The sequence below is a fragment of the Pyrus communis genome, chromosome 1 (genome assembly GCF_041283825.1).
Source record: "Pyrus communis isolate YQ-2024b chromosome 1, ASM4128382v1, whole genome shotgun sequence".
NCBI classification, from domain to species: domain Eukaryota; kingdom Viridiplantae; phylum Streptophyta; class Magnoliopsida; order Rosales; family Rosaceae; genus Pyrus; species Pyrus communis.
This window is the reverse complement of record NC_142565.1, coordinates 1,415,405-1,441,650: the sequence shown is the minus strand read 5'-3', so window position 1 is coordinate 1,441,650 and position 26,246 is coordinate 1,415,405. Positions and strand designations below refer to the sequence as shown.

The 26,246-nt window shown below is 35.0% G+C and overlaps 3 protein-coding genes and 1 pseudogene across 4 annotated transcripts; 2 read left to right on the top strand and 2 right to left on the bottom strand.

Moving 5' to 3' along the window:
* The first annotated feature begins 1,541 nt into the window (after nucleotides 1-1,541).
* Nucleotides 1,542-4,504, top strand: LOC137719524 (transcription factor SPEECHLESS). The gene is made up of 3 exons (XM_068458569.2): nucleotides 1,542-2,207; nucleotides 2,585-3,232; nucleotides 3,962-4,504. Exons 1-3 carry the CDS (start codon nucleotides 1,722-1,724, stop codon nucleotides 4,025-4,027), a joined length of 1,200 nt encoding a protein of 399 aa, XP_068314670.2. The 5' UTR covers nucleotides 1,542-1,721; the 3' UTR covers nucleotides 4,028-4,504.
* A 1,264-nt stretch (nucleotides 4,505-5,768) lies between these two features.
* LOC137721230 (putative WRKY transcription factor 53) lies at nucleotides 5,769-8,013 on the bottom strand. The gene is made up of 3 exons (XM_068460330.2): nucleotides 7,226-8,013; nucleotides 7,006-7,134; nucleotides 5,769-6,582 (listed from the first exon to the last, which is right to left on the bottom strand). The coding sequence occupies exons 1-3, from the start codon at nucleotides 7,564-7,566 to the stop codon at nucleotides 6,009-6,011; spliced, it is 1,044 nt and encodes a 347-aa protein (XP_068316431.2). The 5' UTR covers nucleotides 7,567-8,013; the 3' UTR covers nucleotides 5,769-6,008.
* A 6,158-nt stretch (nucleotides 8,014-14,171) lies between these two features.
* Nucleotides 14,172-16,675, top strand: LOC137719615 (RNA polymerase sigma factor sigE, chloroplastic/mitochondrial-like; annotated as a pseudogene). The gene is made up of 5 exons (XR_015960866.1): nucleotides 14,172-15,004; nucleotides 15,133-15,279; nucleotides 15,374-15,610; nucleotides 15,892-16,155; nucleotides 16,300-16,675. The product of XR_015960866.1 is annotated as an RNA polymerase sigma factor sigE, chloroplastic/mitochondrial-like (transcript).
* Nucleotides 16,676-21,625: 4,950 nt separating this feature from the next.
* Nucleotides 21,626-24,259, bottom strand: LOC137721068 (MYB-like transcription factor TCL1). Its single transcript, XM_088691293.1, has 4 exons — nucleotides 24,139-24,259; nucleotides 23,957-24,044; nucleotides 22,307-22,410; nucleotides 21,626-21,790 (listed from the first exon to the last, which is right to left on the bottom strand). The coding sequence occupies exons 1-4, from the start codon at nucleotides 24,200-24,202 to the stop codon at nucleotides 21,735-21,737; spliced, it is 312 nt and encodes a 103-aa protein (XP_088547419.1). The 5' UTR covers nucleotides 24,203-24,259; the 3' UTR covers nucleotides 21,626-21,734.
* Between the last annotated feature and the right edge of the window lie 1,987 nt (nucleotides 24,260-26,246).

Sequence of the window (26,246 nt, the reverse complement as noted above, 5' to 3'; positions counted from 1 at the left end):
GGATCGATCTATGGCTGCCTGCTGGCTGCTGTGGCCTGTTGTGTGGGTTGTTCTGAACCTGTGGCCTGTCCCTCATTCATTTATTTCTACTCTTTTCTTGCTCAAACACATGTATTTGCTCAATTTGTCCCATTTTACAGATTCCTATATTTTCTATAATATTATAGATCGGTATATTTGTTCTAACTGTTGGGGTATGAACTTTTGCCTAGCTATATATAAAGCAGTAGTTTAATGCAGACCACATCGATCATGCACCCAAAAAGAACCCAAGAACACCAATTAAGCTGCTTCTAATATTATTACTTAATCTTTAAACTCTAAACCCTGAATCTAATTTTTTTCGAGTTTATATATGATTTTCTTTTTAAATTGATTAATGTTGGTACGTTTCTGAAGTTCAGATCATAATTTATTTGTATTGCTGTTTACTATTTAATTAATTTCAAGATGAACATTCCTATTAGTGATGATGATCAATTCAACGGCAGATGCCTCTCTCTGACCATCAGTGAGATATATATAGTACTATTACTTTTGGGGAAGAGGTTAATAATTCTCAGAGGAACATTCCCTCAGCCCTTTTGGCAATTACAACAACAATGGCACATTCAATATCACACGTCTTTTCTTTCTCCCCTCCCTATAATTGAAGAACCAAAGTCCTTAAATTGATTCCTAGCTCACTTTTTAGAATTTTCTGCTGCGACCTCTGGTAAATTCAGAATATTATTAGGTCATTCTTTTCAAGTACGGACGTGCCTTTTTATGCAACCTAACCCAATGCCATAAATTACTATAAACCATACTTATTAGACTGAAACATATTTTCAAAAAAATTGAAACAATCTGTTAAAAAAAGGCCTGAACCCTACTGCAGCTTGCACCGAAACCCTAACTTAGCTTCCTGTAATAGTCATAGCTCGTAACTTCATATACCCCCAAGGCCTAGGTTTTCCGACGTTAGGAACGTTGATTAATTAGTTGGTACATTTGATTTTAACTGAAAAACCCTATCTACAAGTTACTGTGACGACATTATCTTTGCCCTACTTTCTTTACATGATACATATAGTATCTGTATTCTTTCATCTCTCATTTCCCTTCCCTCTATAGGCTCTAATTCTCTCATCTATGAAAACTTAGGATTGAGCCATGTTAATATTTTACGTTGACTTCTTTATAAAAAAAGAAAGACAAGGATAAAAGTGAGAGAATGAGAGGGGAGGGAAAGAGATTTAGAGAGAAACCCTACTCCATTTATATTATGTACACATAATTTCTTGGGACCTGTGTTCATTGGTGCCTCCCTGATTCCTGTACAAGATCCACGTAGACCTAAATCTAAAAGTTGAATCAGAACCAAGAAAATTGAATAGGAATTAACCTCTCTCTCTCTCATGCACAGTACTGCAAACCAAGCAAGCCAGAACCAAAACCAATGCATGATAAAAAAATGAAAAATAGAGAGATGATGGCGATGGTTTAGTCTCTTTCACCTGAGCCTCTCTTATTTACTTCTTTCCGTATACCTAGCTACCGCTACATAATCCATACATACTTTCTCTTGATCTTGACAATCTCTCTCTCTCTCTCTCTCACCATCTCTTTCCTTCTCCCTCTCCCTCACCCACGTTTGGTCTTTTCCCTTCTGTTGGCTTCTTCTTCCTTTCCTTTTGTTCTTTTTTGGCTAACCAAAGCTATATATCCAGCAACCATAGATGGACATGGACGATCGCGACCGTTCATCTGATTTTCTCGAAGAACATGAGCAGTACTACCACGGCGATACCGATTGTAACTTAGGCACTCTGGGAGACGATCTTTTTAGCATATTAGAGAACTTAGATGATCATGGGTTTGGAGGAGGAAGAGGCGGGGGAGTTGTGGACGTTCCTCAGCCGTCAGCTACAGCTCCATTGGATTATGAACAACTACTTGCTGTTTTTAGCGCATCACCAAAAGACTTCTCCTCCTCAGCTGATCAGACCGAGCTTGATGAAACTAACTCTGCCCCCAAAATCAAGAGACTCAAGCTCTCATCAGCTGCCACCCCCAGCACCACTGCCACCACAACAACCATGAATCCTTCAGATCAGGATGGAGGGCGGATGTCTCATACAACAGTGGAGCGCAACCGTAGAAAGCAAATGAACGACCACTTGACTGTCTTGCGCTCTCTTATGCCTTGCTTTTATGTTAAACGAGTCAGTATCCTGTCTTATTTCTTTTATTTAGTTCTGGTGATTTTTTTGGAATGTCAATAACAATAACAACTCTCTATTTTTTTTCTTTTTTCCGGCATATGTTTTATTCCTTCACCATCAACCTCAAACTTGAAAAAAGTAGAAAGCCATCACTGAGTATTAACTAGCTACTTGAAGCACAAAGTGATTCTTCTTATTCAATAAAATATCCCTTGCACACCATTGAGGTGTTTTTTAAGAAAAGAACAAACAAATTCTTCACCTTTTTTTTTTTTTTTTTTCATTTTTTAAAAAAAAATATGTGTACATATGAATTGTTTAGTAGTGCAATTGTATATATATTGTACCTAATTTTTTTGTCTTGATTGATTCATCAGGGAGATCAAGCTTCAATTATTGGAGGAGTGGTTGATTACATCAATGAGCTGCAGCAAGTTCTTCAATCACTTGAAGCCAAAAAGCAACGAAAAGCATACAGCTGTGAAGTGTTAAGTAGCCCTAGGCTGCAGCAAGTTCCCAGTCCAAGGCCACCTGGTCCTTCACCATCAGTCCTCAGCCCTAGAAAGCCACCTCTCAGCCCTAGGCTCGGCGGCAGTAGCTTACCACCCATCAGCCCAAGAACTCCACAATCCACAAGCCCTTATAAGCCAACGGCAGCCAGGACAATATTGCAACAACCACAAATATTACCTGCAGCTCCTAATATTTTTAGTAATTATCTGATTTCTAGTCCAACAATGGTTGCTAGCTCATCACTTGAGCCATCCCCTACTTCTTCAAGTGCTACTACCACCATTAATAATAGTATCGACAATCTCAACGAGCTTTTCGCCAACTCCAAGTCCGCCCTTGCGGACGTGGAGGTGAAATTTTCGGGTCCAAATGTTCTTTTGAAAACAGTGTCTCCTCGGATACCTGGACAGGCTCTAAAAATTATTTCCACTCTTGAAGACCTTTCGCTAGAAATTCTCCATGTCAGTATCACCACCGCTGACGAAACCATGCTTAATTCCTTCACCATCAAGGTATTTTATTTTCATTTTCTAAATTAAATACATGATTGATTAACTTCATTACTTTCGTTAATAAGTTAATAGTTTTAGATTTTGTTTTAAAATATTTGCTTATACCAATCCTGTCAGACTTTTGTGTTAAAAAGCTGTGCTAAATTCGTTGCATGGGTGATGTCAGCCATTTATGCGTTACATGATATTAACGGCTAACAGACACCCACAATATTGACAACCATTTTTAGCATTCATACTGTTAACTACATAGAAAGACAATACAAAAGCTAAAGCAATCGATCGACATATCTAAACCTTGAAATAGTAAAATGGTAAATGACTTTTACCAGATCATATAATAGGTAAATATATGTTAGCTAGCTAGCTGCCATGGATATTATCTCACCATTGTACTATACTTAAAGTAATTTCATTTCCTGTTTCACAGAAAAAACAGCTAAATACATAGATATATATATATATATATATATATATATATATATAAGTACTGTGTTTGATTGTACCTGAACTGAGTAATGATTTTAATGCTTGTCTACTTGAAACCCCACTAGAAGAAGAAATTGTTGGAAACTAGGTCATCGATCTTTCATTTTCAGACATTGATTTTATAGCGACCAAGTACAAATGTATATGTTAAAAAGGGATTGATTTAATTAATAATGTGGTGGCTAAATTGCGATTTTACTGAAGCTAGCTGCTAATGATTGGTATGTGCTTTCTTGCTAGATTGGAATTGAATGCCAACTTAGTGCCGAGGAACTCGTTCACCAAATCCAGCAAACATTCTGCTAAATGAGTCTCTTTTATGATGCTTCGAAGTATTTTATACACTGTAATTTTTATTCGTAAATCTTTGATTATTGTATTTTTAATCAATGATTTAACGATTGAAAGTTTCAAAATATGGAATCTTCCGGAGCACACTAAAACATCCCCCGGTAGCTATCATATTTCATCACTCGATCAAAATTACCCCAACTGCAATCTCTCTCTATTTGTCTCTCATCTCCGAATGGTGCTAATAAAATAGAAAGTGGGAAGCCATGCATTTTTCCATATTCTTAATATAACCAATGAATTGTAGACCACTAATAACTTTGTTTTACTTTTAGCTAGCCTATCTGGGGTAACCCTTTGAAATTGTCAATTGAGCATTCTCAAGGGTCTTATTTCATGTATACATCCATGCATGAATTATGTTCGCAATTGTTTTTATTAATTACTGAAATAATGCTCCATGTGCATGTGAATATATCATGAACTTTAACTTCTTCTCGCTTCAAATTATGGAAAGTATTTAATTACGAATGTTACATAATTATAAGATGAGACTTGATCACATTCTCCTACAGCTAAGTCTTACACATTACCATGCGGTATATAACCAATTTACTTATGCTATAACACATATATTAGTTTCAAAATTATTCCATATAGCATAAACTCATTGTCGCACATATAATTTATAACATATGAATTGATTATACATTGTGTTTACATCTTTTATTCAACTTTCTATTTTCAAAATTAAACGATGTGGGTACTAGACTACTAGTACTACAACCGTTCGTTGAGAGTATGTCAAAATTAAATGCAAGGAAGAAGAAGATGTGAAACCCTTATATCCATATAAAGATCTTTGTCTATAAGTTGGACATCATTTTCCCTACTACTTAAGGAGAGATTTTTCAATGTGATCGGAACACAGGGTGGTACACCAAATGTCATTAATTACAGAATTGGAGGAATTTTTTTTTTTTTTCAAGTGTCTCTTCACTTGTATAATAACATTTGGCGTAGGTGGTTCCGAGCACACTGAAAAATCTCTCCTACTCAAGCTAAATTCTAGTTGTAGCTAGCTAGGTAGCTCATGATTATACCAACTCAGCTGGACCAAACCCTAAAGCAATAGACATATATGCCAGAACACTATAACATACATCAATAAAGTGGGGCAAATTGCTATAAATTCCATTGGTTTTTTCTTGTGAGATGCCTCGTTTAGTTAATTAACAAGCGGCATGTTTGAGGCTGGGAAACATATATTTATATTGATGGATCATTGACCACACTTCTTCAAGACACCCAAATTCCATTTCATTTCCCCTGTAACTCGGTATATATTAACAAAAAAGTCCAAACACCATTACTCTACATTTTTTCTTTTACCTTTTTCTATGTTTCTTCTTTTCTTCTTTTGAATTTTCCCATGGAGGAAGTACCAAATGACTAAAAAAATGTAGTTAATGGACGAATAAAATAATGTTGGTTTTAAACAGATCATGGGTATACAAATCTAAACGTACTAAGTTTATTACAGCAATTCGTTCACTATTCACCCTTCTACATCCGAGTTTGAATGGTCCTTCTTTTCACTTACACTAAAATATCCCTCAAATACAAAAAAAAAAAAAAAAAAAAAGAAATACTGGCCTGACCTAGCTACTATTGGACCTTATTCAGCCCAATATATAGTAAAACACAATTGTGGTTGGCCCTTACCCAAAAAAGGTAATAGAAAGAAAAAAAAAAGAATCATAAAAACACATTATTCAGTTTATTTATCTGAATAAAAATTGGGAAGAAACTACATATCAGTTTATTTTTTGTTTATGGAACATATCAGACTACTATAACAGATGTTACATGACCGATTATTCTACCCTTTCTCACAGATGCTACACACAAATATACCTAAAATTCAGAATGCTTAATTAAAATTTTGTATGCTAATCAATTTCCCTCACCTTCTGTGTTGTGGGAGCCTATGAAATTAGGAAAAGAATCCTGGACCGTCAAATGAGAAGTTGGGAAACAACTGATCAGCCTGACCAAATGGGATATCCAAACCAACACTTGGAGAGTTGGTAGCTGAAGTTGGAGCTGAGATTATCTCTCCACTCTGAAAATTTTGGTCAACTTCAAAATCCCGCTGAGACATTGAGAAATAGTTTGTTCCTGAAGTTGTAGGTCCCGCAAATGGAGGATAAAAACTTCCCACATAACTGTTGTTCAATGGTGAGGGACTGTTGAAGGAGGGGAACAGTTCCTCACGAGTGTCTAATCCTTCAGTAATGACTCTGAGGCCTTCCGGGAGGTTTAAGAGCGTGTGTTGTTGTGATTGTTGCTGGTTTTGTTGAGGATCCACTAGGTTGTTCTGCCGTTCCGTCCTTTCAGGCTGCAACGGTGACGGTGAAGGAGGAGTACTTGTGCCGGCGGAGGCTTGTGTACATGTGTGCTTTCCTCTGTAAGTAATTTCAAAGATCGTGGGGTCTTCATCGGAACGTTGGACTTGCTTTGTGGCCAAGCAGCCTTGGACGTTTCGGTGAGTGCAGCGGTAGTAGCCTCTGCCAAGGTGAATGAATCTAATGTTATGCACTGCATTAAGTTTTTTGTCAACGGTTCATTTGACCAGTCATAAAGGGTAATTAACAAATGGTTCAATTGACCAAGTCATACTTTTTTTATGTTTACTATATATGCGCTTGTTGTAATTTAACATAAAGGAAGGAGAAGACTTATATGAAATTGTTGAGTATTATTTATTTGTCTGTCTTTTTTATTACATGACAATCACGTGATAAGAGAGACATGAAAAAAACGACATAGAGAAGAAATATATACATAATAGAGATAGCTAAGTTTTTCTTGCTAGAAATGGACTTGTTATATGTCATAGCTATCGATTAAACTATAATTGGAGCTAGTTGATTTGAAGACCTAAAGATAGATTATATATGTATGAAGAAAATCTAAAGTCCTATATATACCTTGGATATTTGGCTCCAAGTATGTCCTTCTGGCCATACTTCCTCCAACTAAATCCATCATCAAGAGGCCCCTCAAGCCCCATACCAGATGTAACTCTTATTTGTTGTGTCCACCGTGGGAGATTTTTCCTGCAACATTCATGAAAAAATCAAAATCACCACCATTTAAGATCACCTTAAGTACTAAAACATTATCATGAAAATCTCTTTCTATATTAACCTTTTCCTAGAGGAATCTTTGTTGTCGTGGTCCTTGAATTCGCGGTCGGAGTCTTCACTCCGGGGACTTTCATTTAGCGAATGCGGCGGAGACTCAACCATTCGAATTGCAACATGACCTGTGGGCAGTTGTTGCTCACCTCCTGAGGCTGAGCTGCTAGAGTTCAGCATGGAAAGCGCTTTTTCGTACGAAAGTATGATCTTTTGAACCAGCAATTCCCGGGTTCCATAAGAGGAAGATGGAACGTTGAGATGGATCTGTAGCTGCCTAGCCAGCTCCCTCCCTTGTGCTAGCTCATCTACAAGACTCTTTTGCTCCCAATGTATATTGCAGTTCTCCATTTGTCAGTAGGAGCACATGAGATATAGGAACGAAGTTATCTGTTAAGATTTCGCAAAACAAGAACTGGGTTTTCAATAGATTGAAGTAAAATATGTATTTTTACCAAAATCAGAGACAAAAACTACCAGAACAAGAAACGGGAGACAGATTTGTGAGAAGGCTAAGCTGAGTTTTTGTGTTTTGGATTAGTATGTGTAATCACTGTGATTAGTGATGAGATGGGAAGAATCTGAAGATGGAAACTTGGTGAGGAATGAGAGATGGTTATGGGGATTTAAGGGAAGGTGTTTTTGAATCTACAGAAAGTGAGGGAAAGAAACAGAGAAGTTTGACTGAGAAAATCGAAGTGGAATTTCTTCGTAGCAGACCAGTCTTTGGTCATAGGAATTGGGAGGTTCAAAGTTAAGAGTATAGAGGAAGTCCAATTGCTGACCGTTTCAGCCTTCATGTGCTTTCTCCCTCCCATAAGCTAAGCTGAGCTAAGCACCAAAACTATATATCTCATCATCTCATTTGGTGATTTGATGATTTAGATTAAGAGGGAAATGAAAGAAAGTCAACGATTAAGCATAAAACGGTAGGAGGGAGACCAAAGACTTCAAACTTAGTTCCGCGTTGTTAATACTACTATTCTACTAAGGCTAAGGCAAGAGAGATCTTTTGAGAAAACTTAAATACAAAATTGCCTCTAAATTTTAGTGGTTGTTCCACTTTGGTCCTCAAACATTTTCTCCCGTCTCATGTTTGTCTCTAAAGTTTTTAAAATGTGTTGGATGACAACGTTAGTTAAGTTTAATGGTGTGGGAGAGTCATTTCGTACTTTCTTGGCTCTATTACACCAAAGTCTCAAGTAGGTTAGCAAGAACATTTTTCAAATTGACACTAAATTCAATTGATAAGGTGTTTAATGATATTGTCAGTATCCGTATAAATGATATTTCCCTCATGTTTGGCTATAGCAATAACTCAGAAATCTAAAGTCACTTGGCGTCTTTGTCAATGGAACAAACCAAGGCAAAGGAAGTTGGGCGGGTTCGACCAAAAATGTTATACTTACACACAACACTGCCCCTATTCCCGAAAGCTTTGCGGGGACTACTTTACGATGATTGACGACTGCCCATTGGGGGTTTACTACAGAAGGCCCATGCAGAGAAAAGCTTTATCCTAGCGAATAGAGAATGCTTAGCTCCGCACAACATAGGGATTAGCACGCTTTCTAGAAGAACATAGAATAGTACATGAGCTAGCATGCGGAACACGACGATCATTAGAAATTCACAAGTTAAAGATGCTGTTATATACCCCTTCCCAAATTTCTCATACCAGACCAACCCACTGAAATGCAAATAGGAATCAGAAATGTGGTTAATATACGAAGAATAAAGAGATACTGTTTATACCTTGTGACACTAAAACAACCACTCAAAAAGACACATGTTAATAAAAAGAATATTAAATCATATTCTACCGTCATGTCACTTATCGTTGATTTTCTTATAGTTAAAACTAGTTTTATGTCTTAATTTGTTACTTTAAGTCCCCATTAAAAGACTCTAACCAAAATGACGTAAGGAATTTGTTGGTTTTGTCCGTTTTTTAGCAATATGCCTAATCTCGAACATAAGTGGACACGTGCCAAGAAATAAAAAGAATTCTAGTTGTCACGTGCTACTCTGTTAACTTTTGTAACGATAAACCCTTCTATCCTTGACAAACACACTTTTCAAAAGTTTATGAGCCAATTTGAGAAAAAATAAAAGGACCAATGTGGAAAACTCTAAGAGTTTAGGGGACAAATAAGAACAAAAGAGTGATATATACATCACATCAGCTTCAAAACTTTGCTTACGTTAACGTGCAAATTGGATTGGATCTCCTATATTCGAAGAGACAAGAAGCGCAGACGCAAAAGCCAACACAAGACTTGATAATCTAAACGTTCAATGGTTGAAAAATTGATTAATTAAGTGTGAAAATACACTCAGATTGTCAGGGAACTAGCTACTAGCTAGCGTAATTTTCGTGCCTTATTATTAGTGAAGAACGGTCGGTCATGTAACATACTTAAGCTTAATTATAATAGTTTTCCTTTAATTGTATTTAATATTCATAAGATTTACAGAAAGTTTAAAACTAAGAAAAAGCAAATAGTGCAGTCTTCTATACTCAGTCCTCACGCGTAGAGCAAGCGAGCGTGTTGAAACCTGAAACATACATGCATGCATGCATGGTAAATTTGAACATGTTTTGTGACAAACAAGAGCACTAACTTTGCTTAGTATTTTATAAATGTGGAACTTTTAGGGTCGCTAATTAAGATTACACATGGGAATGGGGTTGAATGATTAATAAAGTTCAAGTAGAATCTGTTTTTATGGAATTTTTTTTATGTGGGATCTGATCGGTTCTAGTTCAACCAACACGTCTTTTTTAAGGTGAGTTACTAACCCACAAGATTGAAAAACAAATGACAGCTTTGTAACTTTTGTTTTGTTTCCTTGTACTATATATTGATATTGAAAGTTTGAAATGGAAAATGAGCTTATTAAGAGTAAACAGTTTTGAATCAGAGTATTTTTAAGTATATAGTAATAAATCATCGCATCATATCAATAGTTAATGGTAAAAGTGGTAGTATGCATATATGTAGACTAATATAGACTAAAAACTGTTGTTAATTTGATACAACAATACTAATATTTAGAACATTACTACAATATAATAAGGTTGTTTGAGAACATTGATATAGTATAGTATTGTTTGAGAGCTGTTTCCATTTTTATTTTCTCATTTTTCGAGTTGAGATGCGTATACTAAACATTTGCGCCAAATTTAGAGAATAAATGTTCAAAAAACTGTAAAACAATAACATATGATGGCTAAATTGCAAGAAATTAAACTGTTTATCAATACCATATGGTAATTAAAATCAGTAATCATATTTAAGATTAAGAACATGCATGTTGGTCTAAAACTTGTACCTTTGTACGACTTCTCATTTGGTAGTTAAAATCCAATTTCAAGCTATTTTGACATGATGCTATAGCATGACTATGACAATATATCGAAAAAACTTCCTTTTTAATTGTTTAATATATATTTCACTCACGAGTGTCATGATTTTTCTTCAACAGATGATGTCTATATATACCTAATATACACGACCAATATGCTGATTACATTTAGCAATATGCTGATTAGATCTGAAATGTTATTTTTAGGTCTTTTTTCAAAAATCATGTCTATCAACAAACACCAAAATCTGAAAATATATGACTGTTGGATTAAATTTTTAGGGTTTCTTTGTAGAATCATATTCGTTTATTTTTTTAACTACAAATGAATGTCTTAGTGGTTTTGAATTTGTTTAATTTTTTGTAAGAATTATTTATGAATGATGGCCTAAAAGATAGGCAGTTCAAATCGTTAAAATATATTACAAAGTGAGCTCCACAAAAATATGCATCAAAAGTTGTGTAAAAATAATAGTGTCATGGATTCGACCCACATATATATAGGGGGTAATGCAAGGGGACTAAATTTTATAAAATAAATGACATGGAAATTGATTATTGGATTATTACTTATGCATTGATAAACTACTCATTTTTATTAGTGATATATTATTTAGTTTGCAGATTTTATTTATAAATTTAATTTTCTTAGTATTAACCCCACGCGCACACACATATATATATATATATATATATATATATATATATATATGTATACACGCTGAGTCATTCAAAACAACAATTGGACCGATTCAAAAAGTTCAATTATTGGCATAAATCTGACTCGAAAGAGCATAAGGTGATGCCACGAAAATGGAGAGAAATTGCAGGGTACGTAAGTGTAGCCGCAATATTATGTTCATGTTCAAACGTTATACTTCTAGATGAATGCTGATTATGTTCACTTCATTTGTCCAAGTTGCTGACCAGAAACCAAAAGGTTTAGCCGTGTGGAAATGGTAGGACCGCAATGTGACTTTTCCAATACCTTTCTATAAAAAATTTGTGTCCAAGGGGACTTAAACTTTATGATGATGAACATATTACGTAACTTTTATTAACGAGAGCGCAATTCTTATGGGGGAAGATATAAAAATAATGAGACCAACAATATGATACCGGTCAATAATAATTAATGAGCCATAACAGGACAATCTCATTGGATGCAGCTCCTACATAATTGTCAAGAGTTTAAATATGTTCCCAACTTCAAAACATAGAATCTTTAATTATACCTCGATTAATTTTATGATATGCATGTCATATAATTATTTTCCAGATATTTACAAATGATGTATGATCTCGAATAACAAGTAATTAACTAGCCAGGCTAATATGTATAAGTTAGTCCGTTAATAACGACTGTTGTATATTTACGATAATGCAGTAAAAGTAACATAAGTAAAAATAGGATGAAAGTGGAGTTAAGGTTCACAAGTGAGAGCTCAAAGAAACGAATTCAAACTGAAGATGATGCAAAACCCTAATAATATCATAGAGATGTAGTCGGGTCTCTGCCATCTGAAAACGTACGTAAGTGTTCAAATTTGGCTCTTGAAGATTGGTGATTTGGTTTGCTAATAAGAAGGAAAGATTGAGAAATAATCTGCCCTCGCGGCAGACCGGTGACCTAATCACTAATAGGATTTGGCCAAAGCATTTCTTTGATTTGGATTCCTACTGCTGCCAACGGAGGAAAGTATAATTTTATATACGTACGTGATTTGAACTCCAGGATAAATGCCTGTGTGAGTAAGTACATATTAATTCTAATGTGATTCCTATATTGTTTGGTTAGAGTATACTGTGGATTTGATCTCCAAATTATTAAGGAAAACCTTCAACTATTTTTGACAGCCATCACAACTTCAGCTTCTTTCGCGTCACAAATCGCATCCCTCTCAAGACGCATCGTCTCAATAGTTAGGATTAGAGTCTTCTACATAGTGGCAAAGAGGGAAACTCTTCTTTCATCAGCATAGCGCTTTGAGAAAACACTCAGGCCCATTGCTTTCACAACACTTTCAGCAAACTTTGGCGCAAGCATTCTGATCCGTGAGCAAGTCAGCACTGAGCAGCGAGCATATCTCAGAAAATTCTTCGGGCGCAGACTCTTTGGATTCCTCACAACTACCCTATTGAGCAATTTCCTCTTTCTCAGCAGGCAGTATAAACCAAAGACCGCCAACATTTATGTAGGTCCTACAAACTACAAACAAGGGAACCGGATCCTTGTAAACCGAGCCTTCTAACCAAGAGATCCGTACCATTGAAATTTGATCTAACGGGAAGAATCATTATAACTTTTAGAGGGGGCTCTGTTTGTAGTCATTGGATCAAACTTCAACTGTCCGGATCCCTTGGTCAGGAGGCTTAGTTTCAAAGGGTCCGGAGTGGATCCGGTTCCACAAACAAATACACACCGTCCAATAATAACCTGCCCATGTGTCACCAACTTCATCCACAGGTTTCCACTATGGAACTGGATCCCCTTCATACCCAAATAAACTGAGCCTAAAGATCAAAGGATTCAGACCATTGAAATTTAATCTAATAGCTACAATTATTATAACTTTTAGAGGGGCCCCCTGTTTGTAACCGTTGGATCAAATTTCAACGACTCAGATCCTTTGCTCAGGAGGCTCAGTTTATTTGGGTCCGAAGAGGATCCGGTTCCCTCCTCGATATCTTGTGGTCCAATCACAACCAGCCACGCCAGAGCTTCACAAACACCATCCTCCTCTTCAAAACAAACACGCACCGTAGTTAATAACCGGGGTCTATACGACCTACGTGTCCACGTATCTGCCGTCGATGTTAGCGTACCAGTAGACTTCGGACCGTTGGTTCCGCTTACTTAATAATTTCTAGACACCGTATTTCCCGCATTTACGTTGTCACTTGTAAAGCTTCGAACTTTTTCTTTACCAAAAAAAAGTCTCGAACTTTCTTAAACTCTTATCCCTGAGATTCTTCGAAATTCTTTTCATCGGATCAGTCGAGCATTGTTTTATGCAAAAGAGGTATGATTCTCTGGAACTCAGCTCTTGATAGCAGTTGGAATGCGTTTGTTTCCCGAGAAAATTATATATGTAAAGAATTCTGCTTCATGATCAGTAATGTTCTGAATTTTTAGTTGTCTAATTTTCCCTTTTTTTTTCCATTGCGAGAATTATTTTATTGCTCTACTAATAATTTACAGGCTTCTTAGTTCTTAATTTCCAATTTTCTATGGATTTTGGAGGGTGTTAAATATTAATCATACAGAATCAATAGGGTTTAAGAGTTGAGATTGGTGAAGACAATCAGACTAATTTAGTTCAGTATGTAGTTTTACTTTTATCATAACTTATAAGCTTCAGAAATAGAGACATCGGAAATGGCGTAAGTGCATGTGGTCACATTGGATAGAGCGCAAGTGCTTCTTTTATGCACATGAGTTAGAATTTTCCTTCTGCACTATAGATCAACTTAAAGAAGAGTATCGCTTGTATAAAAGAAATGGAGAGATCAGAATTGGAAACTAAGAACTTGAGATAATTTTGCATATTTGTATATTTTGAAATAATTATTTATGTGCGATTGTACTAGACGGGGAAGGGCTAAAATATGGCTACATTTCTTTATATGTGGTTGCAGAGTTTGTGCACAAATAAAGCTGTCAACCTCATCGGTTCGACTATTTCTGAGGCAACTTAGCATGGGAGTTGTGACAGTTTCAACCTCCGCGGCAAGGACTCCGTTAAGATTGAGCACACAAAATCGACAAGTCAGAGATCTACATTCAGAAAGCCGTTGATAGTTGCATTTGAAACAGATGAATCCAATAAGACGGCATTGGTTGCAACCCAGGTAAAAATACCTTTGCCTATAGAAACACGAAAGCAGCACCAAAAGAGGCCAGGGAAAGCTAGAAAACTCGTGAAAAGTGTGAAACCTACCGCTACTGATGAAGCTGCTCCGTGTACTACTTTGGAAGTGGATTACAATGAAACAGCTGCCAAGCTAAAAAACTTGTACAAGCGTAGCCCCGAGATTGGAGCTGATTCGGATGTGGAGGTTGCAGACGGCTTGATGAGGAGGGATCGGAAAAGGAGGAAGGAAATGAGCGAAGGTGATCATGAGAAAGAAGAGAAGAGAACAAGTGGTAATGTGGTTAGGAGCAAGACAAAGAATGCTAAAAGATTGAATCTTGATAAAGGGGTTGCATTGAAATGGAATAAGGATGAGAAAGTGGTTGCTTTAGTAGTTTGAAAGAGGAAAGATCAAAAGAACGAAAATGAGAAGATTGAGGCGCTGGTTAGGGAGTATTCGGCTTCAACTGATCTGGTCAGTTTGGAATGGAAAAAGATGAAGATTCCTCCGGTTTCTAACTTCTTCAGAGCATGCTTGGTTGTTCAAGCTAATGCAACCTATGAAGGTAAGCCTTCTCAGATTTCCGTTTTCTGGCTGTAGTCTTGAAAATTGTCTTGTGTGTTGCGGAATTGTTCCCTTGTTGTGTTGTGTGGGATGTATTTTGCTGTTAAATAATTACATTTCATGATCCAGGGTCTTCATGAAGTGAGAGAGCAATTACAAAAAGATTTGGGGACAGAACCAACTAACGGCAAATTGGCTGAGGCGACAAATATGAGTGTGGTTCAAGTGAAAAAACATTTCAAAGTTGTTCAAGCTGCACGAAACAAGCTCATCAAGGCAAGCATTGTCTGGCTTCAGCCTTCAACACTGATTATATTAGTTTTAAATGTGAAGCAGAGAAACTAACTAGTAATGCTGATATTTCTTTCAGCACAATCTCCGACTCGTGTTATTTATCATTAATAAATATTTTCAAGACTTTGCGAACGGTCCAAAATTTCAAGCCCACTGCCAGGCAGGAGGGAGGGGGCTTATTACGGCAATTGATCGCTTTGAACCAAAAAAGAGTTTTCAGATTTCGACATATGCTCTGCCAGGCAGGATTCATGCCATCATACGTTCCATGACAGTCTCAAGCTTTACTCGTGTTTCATTTGGCCTTGAGTCGGTACGCATTTTTTGTACCTAAGCTAGGTCAGGGCTATAATTTTTCAGGATAGTATAATCATTGACATGAATCCTTTGACAACAATAGTACATAAGCATGGAAATTGGCGGTCTTAGCTCACAGAGATGAGGGTCCTAGACTTTGGCTATAATGTTGGACTTAATAAGTTTTTGTGATGGAAGAGGAAATGAATGGCAGCGTTATCTTTCTAGGAACTTTACTTTCTTAAGTGAATGGCAGTGTCGTAGAATGCAAGTTGCAAGTGATGAAAACTTATGCAGGTTAGGGCGGAAATCCAAAAGGCCAAGCGAGCGATGGTGTTTTCGCTCAAAAGAATGCCAACTGATGAAGAGATAATCGAAAAAGTCGGAATTTCCCCTGAGAGGTGTCATGAAGTAATGAGGGCCTCAAAGCCTGTTCTCTCTCTTCATTCAAGGCATGCAACCACACTAGAGGAGTATATTAACGGTATTACTGATGTTGATGGTGTTAAAGGTGATAACCGGCGGAAACCTGCTCTTCTCAGGCTTGCTATTGATGATGTGGTACTCATCCTCTCCTAAAACCTCAGATTAATACTTCACTGCTTTCTCCGCTTGAAAATTGATTGCTACCTAGACATCAATAGGATTATTATAAGCTGCATTTTTTCAATTACGCTAATCCTTTCTATGCATATTCTCTCCCAGCTTGATTCCCTGAAGCTGAAAGAAAGCTTGGTGATCAGACAGAGATACGGGCTTGATGGTAAGGGTGATAGAACATTAGGAGATTGCCGGAAACTTAAATATTTCACGAGAAATGGTTCGAAAGCATGAAGTTAAGGCTCTCATGAAGCTCAAACATCCTGCTCGAGTAGATTATCTTCGCAGATACATAGTCTAAAGTAATCGACACATATGCATCTCGTCTTAGAAAGATCTCCCGCCTTCGGTTTACTACTGATTGCCATGTCAATGTTGTATACTAGTCACATTTGTACCATAGAAGAACTTTTGTAAAGGTCAGTGAAATAGAGATTGCATAACGTCTACTAAAGAAAGTTGAGGTTCCACCATAAAACTAATTAGCAATATGGGGATAAGCTCAACCTCTTATAAGCCCATGCATGGTTTCTCCTCTCATCAATGTGGAAATCCTTCTCAACACGTCCCCTCACGTGTAGCGAATTTTCAAGCTTAACATGTGGACAACAACACAACGGGGTGACATGGAGCATGTCTGGCCATTTGGCTTCACAAGTGGGACAACCTGCTCTGATACCATGAAGAAAGTTGAGATTCTACCATAAAACCAATTGGCAATATAAGGAGTAGCTCAACCTCTTATAAGCTCATACAAGGTCTTTCCCCTTATTAATGTAGAATTCATTCTCAACCGTTCTACGGATGATATATAAAGCCCTTAGATTCCATGCACATACCTTTTGTATATACCACTACTACAATATAGGCTATCACTGGTGAAGCAAAAACCGACAAGAAACCCAATTTCTGTCGAAAATTTGGCAAATATCCGACATAAAACAATGTAATGTTGGATTAGAATAGTGACACTAATGCTAGCGTCATGAAAGGCCTTCAGTGTCGGTTTGTTCACTTAATCCGCCACTACGCAGCGTCGGTTAAAAGCGACACTGACATTAACGTCGATTTAAAGCGACGTATACTTGAACATTACGTCGGTTTAAAGCGACGTTCATTAGCAATTTAATTATAATATATCCACCCGACTGTCGGTTTTAACCGACATTGTGATAAAATTAAATAAATTAAATATACCTAAATCGACGTCAGATAACAATTAAATAAATAAAATATTTAAACTAGTAACGGTCTTAACCGACACCATCTTTATTAATAATAATAAAAAATACGAGAATCTGCATTTGTTTTCAATTAATTGGTACTAAAAAAAATTATATAACCAAATTAATAGGTTTCATGTAAAGGCCAAAACAAACCTTAATAAAAATTATTAACAATAAAAATAGTGTCAAAATATACAAATATTCCACATAATATACAAAAACTAATACAAAATATACAAATATCTTAAAAATGTACAACTCATACAAATTCTTGCCACACTCTTGCAAAAGATTTTGAACCAGTTGTATGGTTCATTGCCTTTAACAGCCGATTAATCTTATTCCTTTATTCTATTCCAGAAAAACTTCATTTTCTTCTTCCTTAATCTCACGCAATCAGTCATCAACGGGAGATTTCTATAATCTCTAACCTCCCCTGCTACATATCTTGAAAAAGCACTAGAGTTATCACTAACGCATTTTCCAGACGAATCAAACGAGCAAAGTTGTTTTGTCCATTTGGGAACTGAGGGTCCGCGCCTTCATCGAGATGTTCCTTATTAACACAAAAAAACAATTAACAACCAAGAAACAAAAGTAAATTTTCAGTTTAAGCCTAATACTAGTTTAAACACAAAACAAAAAATTAATAATAATTCACAAATGAACCATCTTCGAACTTTTCCTCCTCGAAATGAAGTTCCTCAGAACGTTTATCTTCACTTTGTTGATCCATAGCAAAAGTTAGTGGAAAGGAGAAGGAGTAAGGCTGAAATGGGAGAAGGAGACGAGGCAAAACCAAAGAAGTAACCGAGAGAGGGAAACGAAAGCATGGAAGTAATGGGGAAGAAAAGGGTATAAATATGGTCGAAATATTTGGACTTTGCGTCGGCTGAAACCGACACCACGTCTGACACACTTGACTGAAAAGCAAGTGGCGTCGAAATAGTAACATATTGCGTCGGTTAAAACCGACATAAGTGTGACAAACTTGACAGTACAACTGGCGTCGAAATAAGAAAAGGCTGCGTCGAAGTAAGAAAAGGTTGCATCGGTTAAAACTGACGCAAGGTCTGACACACTAAAATATTTCACAGCTTGTGTCGAAATAAGTAGAGGTTGTGTCGGTTAAAACCAACGCAAGGTCTGACACACTAAAATATTTCAAACATTTCAAACATTCATTCCCGCCTAAAATATTGCAAGTTATGTCATATAATATTTTAATAAATAATATTTAATACATAATAAAAAATAATAATATAATTTTATGATAAAATATCATCACACATGAATTGAAACATAGTCTAATTGATATTTAAAATACATAAAATAATTAATATATTTAAAAACATAGTCTAATTGATATTTAAAATACATAATCAAGTAACATGACAAAACTTTTCGACGGTTATAAAACGAAAAATCACGATTTAACAGTTATTTTAACTCCGATTTTGATTATTTTTTATAACTACACTCCTTGATCCTATATGAATACAATGAATGAATTCGATCTTCAATTTAAAATATTTACATTAGTGGATACCACAAAATCTTATGTTATACTTAATGGAAGTACAAATAAACTCTAAGTGTTAGTAAATCTATCGTTTTGATAGGATACGCATCCTTCGAAACTAATTTCAACGATCCAACCGTCAAACTTGTTTACATATGCTTCGAGATCGCATACTCCAAAAATTGCAAAAAACAAACATTCAAAGATTAAATAACGAGACATAACTTTTAAACGGTTGTAAACAAAAAATCACGATTTAACGGTGATTTTAAGATTTTGATCATTTTTTATAGCTACACTCTTTGACCTTATATGAATACAATGAATGAGTTCGATCTTCAATTTAAAATATTTACACTAGTGGATACCACAAAATCTTATGTTATTTCATAAAAGTATAAATAAATTCTAAGTGTTAGTGAATCTATCGTTTTGATGGGATACGCATTCTACGAAACTAATTTCAACAATCCAACCATCAAATTTGTTTATAAATGCTTTGAGATCGCATATGCCAAAAATGACAAAAAACAAACATTCAGAGATAAAGTAATGAGACAAAACTTTTCGACGGTTATAAACGAAAAATCACAAGTTAACGGTTATTTTAACTCTAATTTAGATGATTTTTTACAGATACACTCCTTGACCCTATATGAATACAATGAATGAATTCGATCTTCAATTTAAAATATTTACACTAGTGGATATCACAAAATCTTATGTTATAATTAATAGAAGTATAAATAAATTCTAAGTGTTAGTGAATCTATCGTTTTGATAGGATACGCATTCTACGAAACTAATTTCAACGATCCAACCATCAAACTTGTTTATACATGCTTCGAGATCATATACACCAAAAATGGCAAAAAACAAACATTCAAAGATCAAGTAACGGGACAAAACTTTTCGACAATTATCAACGAAAAATTACGATTTAATGGTGATTTGAACTCCAATTTTGATGATTTTTTACAGCTACACTCCTTGACCCTATATGAATACAATGAATGAACTCGATCTTCAATTTAAAATTTACACCAGTGGATACCACAAAATCTTATGTTATACTTAATGAAAGTATAAATAAATTCTAAGTGTTAGTGAATCTATCGTTTTGATGGGATACACATTCTACGAAACTAATTTCAACGATCCAACCATCAAACTTGTTTATTCATGCTTCGAGATCGCATACACCAAAAATGGTAAAAAACAAACATTCAAAGATCAAGTAACGAGACAAAACTTTTCGACGGTTATAAATGAAAAATCACAATTTAACTGTTATTTTAACTCCAATTTAGATGATTTTTTTACAGCTACACTCCTTGACCCTATATGAATACAATGAATGAATTCGATCTTCAATTTAAAATATTTACACTGGTGGATACCACAAAATTTTATGTTATATTTAATAAAAGTATAAATAAATTATTAGCGTTAGTGAATCAATCGTTTTGATGAGATACGCATTCTATGAAATTAATTTCAACGATCCAACCATCAAACTTGTTTATACATGCTTCGAGATCGCATACGCCAAAAATGGCAAAAAACAAACATTCAGAGATCAAGTAACGAGACAAAACTTTTTGACGGTTATAAACGAAAAATCACAATTTAACGGTTAATTTAACTCCGATTTAGATGAATTTTTACAGCTACACTCCTTGACCTTGTATGAATACAATGAATGAATTCAATCTTCAATTTAAAATATTTGCACCAGTGGATACCACAAAATCTTATGTTATAATTAATAAAAGTATAAATAAATTCTAAGTGTTAGTGAATATATTGTTTTGATGGGATACGCATTCTACGAAACTAATTTCAACGATCCAACCATCTAACTTGTTTATACATGCTTCGAGATCGCATACGCCAAAAATGGCAAAAAACAAACATTCATAGATTAAGTAACGAGACAAAAAATTTCGACGGTTATAAATGAAAAATCACAATTTAACGGTTATTTTGACTCCAATTTAGATGATTTTTTACAGCTACACTCCTTGACCCTATATGAATATAATGAATGAACTCGATATTCAATTTAAAATATTTACACTAGTGGATACCACAAAATCTTATGTTATACTTAATGAAAATATAAATAAATTCTAATTATTAATTTAACATAATATATTCTTATATTACTAAATATTATAAGTTCATGTTATATTTAACATTGTTAAAAGCGATACTGTTTTATTTAAAGTGACACTGTATTATTTAAAGCGACATTGTATTATTTAATGTCGATTAAAAGCGACACTGTATTATTTAAGGCGACACTAATTTATTTAAAGCGACACTAGTATTTAAAAATTATTAAAATGTATGTCGGTTTTAAGCGACATTAAATATTTACGTCTGTTAAAAGCGACATTAAATGTTTATGACGCTTATAAGCGACAATGAACCCAATGTCATGTTCAATGAGTGTCGCAATTGTCTAGTCCGACACTATATTATATTAAACCAACATCACCTACTGACACTATAAGGCCCTTTTGTAGTAGTGTATATGAAATGTAATATTTTCACCCTTTTGTATGATGAAATGTGCAATTATTTTATTCCGATTTACGCATAAGTATTACAAGAACTGTGTGTTGTTATCTCACCCCGCCGCCGCGACAACTTGAAATTTACCTTGCCATATATTTACCTTTTCTTTTCCCTCATTACAGTTTATCTAAAGAGAGAGAGAGAACTGCAAGAACTGATTTACTACACAATAATAGATAGGCACAGAAAACAATCGAAAAGGGAGACTACTACTTAAATCCATTAAACATTTGACGACGATCAATATTAGAGCCCTCTATCTTATGTTGATTGTTGGGGCTTAAAAATGCTTCACTACTTGGAGAGGTTTATCTCACAAAGAAAAATGTAACGCAGCGGAATTGATAGGCAAGAGAAAGAAAGAATTCTCAAAGTATTACACAAGGTTTTTATTCACTCACAAACTTAGTACAAGAGGAAACACTCAAACACTCTTAGAAGCTTTGTTGCTTCTTCTTACTTCTTACTTGACACTCTCACTTCTTGCTACTTGCTCTCTTGGTTGTTACAAATGGTGTGGATGCCTTCTCCTTTTATAGGCATGGATGGAACCTTGGAGAAGTATGAAAACATCATGCTAGAGATATCTAGATAATTCCACTACCTTCCTAAGCTAGAACTATCTACACTAATCTTGTATGTTGGTGGAATCCTCACCATTCTTCTAGACTCTTCCACCAACTTGAACTTTGCTAGAATTCTCTAGCATGTGCATGGATCTTTCTTTGTGTATGGGCCGGATCAATTATCTTTGGGCCAAGACAAGATTACAATTCAACATGTTGATTTCGTTTTTCAGCAAACGCATCACAATGTCTCATGATCCAGAACCTCTCTATTACTTCTGCTTTTCGACCTGGAATCCGCCCAGCTATTAAATCCCACCTGAAACCAAGTAAAAAGAAGAAGAAAAATTTCTGATCATTCTTATACCAAAACACGGTGATGCAAATACCGCAAGACAATATTTACTATTATTCATGTAAGACCCTGATTTTGCAGTCTGCTTGGAATTGCTTCTGGAAATACTAAAAGGGCTTTACGCCTACCAAAACACTTTTAACTAGTTTGACAATAAAACTTGAAAATGCTTCTAGATCATAGATCGAAGTCCATTCTGTCAACCATAAGCGCTTCCACTTCCTATAGAAGCACTTACGTTTTTTAGTTAAAAAAAAAAAAAAAAAAAAAAAAAAAAGAGACTAATGAAAAAGGATTGAATACTCTGAATTTTAACCAAAATGATAAAAATGTGTTGTAAGTGAATAGTATTAGGCGTGACTTTTTAGAGTAAAAATGTTCTTAACGTTAAAAGTGAACAATACTATAAGTATTTTGTTTAAACTCCCAAAAAAAATAAGTTGTTTCTAATATTTTAACAAAAATACTTATAAGCAGAAGTGATTTCGAAATTTGAGGATCCTGTATATATGGATTCAAAGCCAAATTTGACTGTTGGACAAGGGAAATATCTAGGGTAAAGCCGTGGAGGCAGTTGTGATTTTCAGAGTACAATAATCTTTAGGAGCAGCAATTTTTACAGACCAGACAGTAGAAAAGACAAAGTTTACAACTTCAGAGTGCGAGTACCAGACGTCTATTCTTTGTTTTCTCACTCGTTAAAGAAAAAGACACTACTTTCTCAGATGGTGTGTGTTTATTTGGAATTGAATAATCACATGGCTTTGTGTTGTAGACTTTTATAGGAATCCGGATCCTCCGAATCATCGTCAAATTCTCTTTGTGAGGATCCAGGAATCCGTCAATCATATCTGTTTATCGTATATCGCGTGATCAGATATTATTTTAAATATTTTTATTTAAAATTAAATACAAACAATATTTGACAAAAACTGATCGTAAAATATACGATAAACGAATATAATTTACCGATCCTCAGGATCCTCACCAAAAGGATCCGGAGAGGATCCGGTTTTAGTAGTGGATACAAAGTGCATTTTGTTTCTTACTTGTACTTTTCACAGTTAACCAGCTCTCAGGCTTTTGCTGTGAGAGGGTTAGAGATAAAATAGAAAAGGAAAATTTTGGGTGGGAAAGGCTACTATTACCATGTATTTATTAAATATTCAAACACACACGTTCATTCTTATTTTAATTATTCGAGCAATGCTCTATATTTTATATAGGAGAGCCGCCGAGCTTGAGTGTAGAGGAGGCCTAAACACTCCGGCGAACTTGGTGACACTACGCTTCTATTTGCAGGACTTCAATTCATCTTTCGATTCTTGCGACTAATAAAATAAGTCTATGTACTAATCTGAATCATAAACGAATTATTTTATAAAAACAAATATAAGGAATTAAACACTTAAACTATGTTCTAGACATTTAAAACATTTATATTAGTATTACTAGGTGCAAAATTAAATAGAAAAACATATGGATTTTGATTTGTAAAAGAACAACATACCTGGGTCCAACAAGCCTATACATTCTATATATGAGATCTTCCTCTTGTTCAGTTATGTTTATGAATTTCCATTCATTGCTAATAACCTCTGCCCAAATAAATATAGAAAATTAAGTTTATTAAGAACTCAGACTTAACTGGTGAGTAAAAGTTAGTTGGGAAGGAATGAAATGCACACAGACCTTCAGACTGATCAGTAATGGTGATTTTGGGTCGCTTCTGGTGACATCGGTCCATGCTCTCCATTGATTCTTACACTAAAAACAAGAAAGCAAATGTTTGGGAGGAGAAGGAATGAACGAATGAAGAAGGGGAGAAATGTATTATATATATGTATATTATATATATATATATATGTATGTATGTATGTATGTATGTATGTATATTAAAAATACAAGCTTAAGCTGCCCAACAATCAACAACAACAAAGCGTGTTTACGTGAGAGTTTGTTTGTTTGTTGACTAGTAGGCCTTGTGGTCGTAGACTTGTAATTGACATTGGAGAGTGCAGAAGGGAGGAAGAAAGAAGAAATGGCAATAGGCAAAAGCTATATCTGTTGCCTAGCTATAACTGCGTTCCCTAAAAGGTTCATTCATCTCTTAACCTTTGTTAGCATATGCATGGAAGGAATCAAACAGTACAGTATTTTCTCTCGAATCCGGATCCTCTTTGTGAGGAGCTTGGGGATTCATGAATGGTGTCCGTTCATTGTATATCGTGTTATCAATTTTTCTCAGGTATTGTTTGTATTCAATTTCAAATAATAAAATTTAAAATAATTTATGACCGTACGATGTACGATAGACGGACAAGATACATGAATCCCCAGGATCCTCACCAAGAGGATTCGGAGAGAATCCTTATTCTTTTCTCTCAACACTTTTTTCATCAAGTCGCTTCTCTTACCATTAGTCAAAATTATAATTTTTGTCCAAAAATTACACTTGAGGCTTATATACGTAGTTAAAATGTCATTTTATGGCCTAAAACGTTGAATTTGCTCGTGCATATAAATTTTACGTATAACTTTTAAACTACGTTTGAAAGAAAATCGTAATTTTAACTATACATATGTATAATTAATACCTTTTTGCATTGCACTATCCGTTGACAGTAATATATATTGTCACGTGGGTGATCTGCACAATTTGACAAAATTATTTTAAGTTGTTGAGAATGAATCTAACATTGATAAGATCAGGATCTTTGTATGTGCTTATAAATAGTTAGCTACTCCCCATATTGTCAAGTAATTTTACGATAGAATCTCAACTTTTTTTATAGGTGAAACAATTTGACCAAATTTAGATAAAAAAGAGACGGATAGAAATAATTCCAGCACGCATGGGTGACAAATCTTGTTCCCTTGTTTCGGATAGGAATTTTCATGATCTGACTTGTAAGTGGGGTAGACATGCACGGTTTGATTCAATCTGATTTTCCTAATTGAAATAAAAAAAGTTAATTATAAAATATGTCGATTTAGTTTGGTTTGATTTGATTTCGGACACCATGTAAATCTAACTAAATTGAACTAGTTCAAGAACACTTGGTTTGATTCGGTTAGTTGAGAGCTCCATTTGGTCCGCTTCACCCATTTCTGATTTAAATACTCAATTGTATTTGCGTTGCACTCGTAACATAAAAGTTATTTTATGTACCAAATCATACTAATCTATGATAGTAACATTGACTCGGTAATATACCAGCCTGTATATCATCATTATAGACAATTTGAAGTCTTGGTACGGAAGGTGCGTAGCATACGTAGTAAGTACATGGTGGTCAGCATTTGAACGATTCTTCTTCTTCTTCATTATGTTGTTTGGGTCACATGCATGTATTTTATCATCTTCTTCAATAATTCATTGTCTGTCCTACTGGATAGAGGAATTATGCCTTGATACTATAGCTTGTGCAAATGAGTAATGATAGGTAAATCAAATTTTTAGACTAAATTTGTAAATTATGTGATATGTGTCACCAATGAAAAAATTAACATGTTAATCAACATTTTAGTAATAATTCAAACATCAAACATCAAACATCAACCATCACATCATATAATTAATTTACAAAATTTGGTCTAAATAAATAATTTGTCTAGCATCACCCAGTACAAATATGTAAATGCAAAATACTCTGCATACATTACCATAGCTTGAACCAAGACAAAGAGAGAGGATCCTCACCGGATCCGCTTTGTGAGGATCCAAGGGATTCTTCAATCGCATCTGTTTATCATACATTGTGCGGTCAGTTTTTGTCAGGTACTATTTATATTCAATT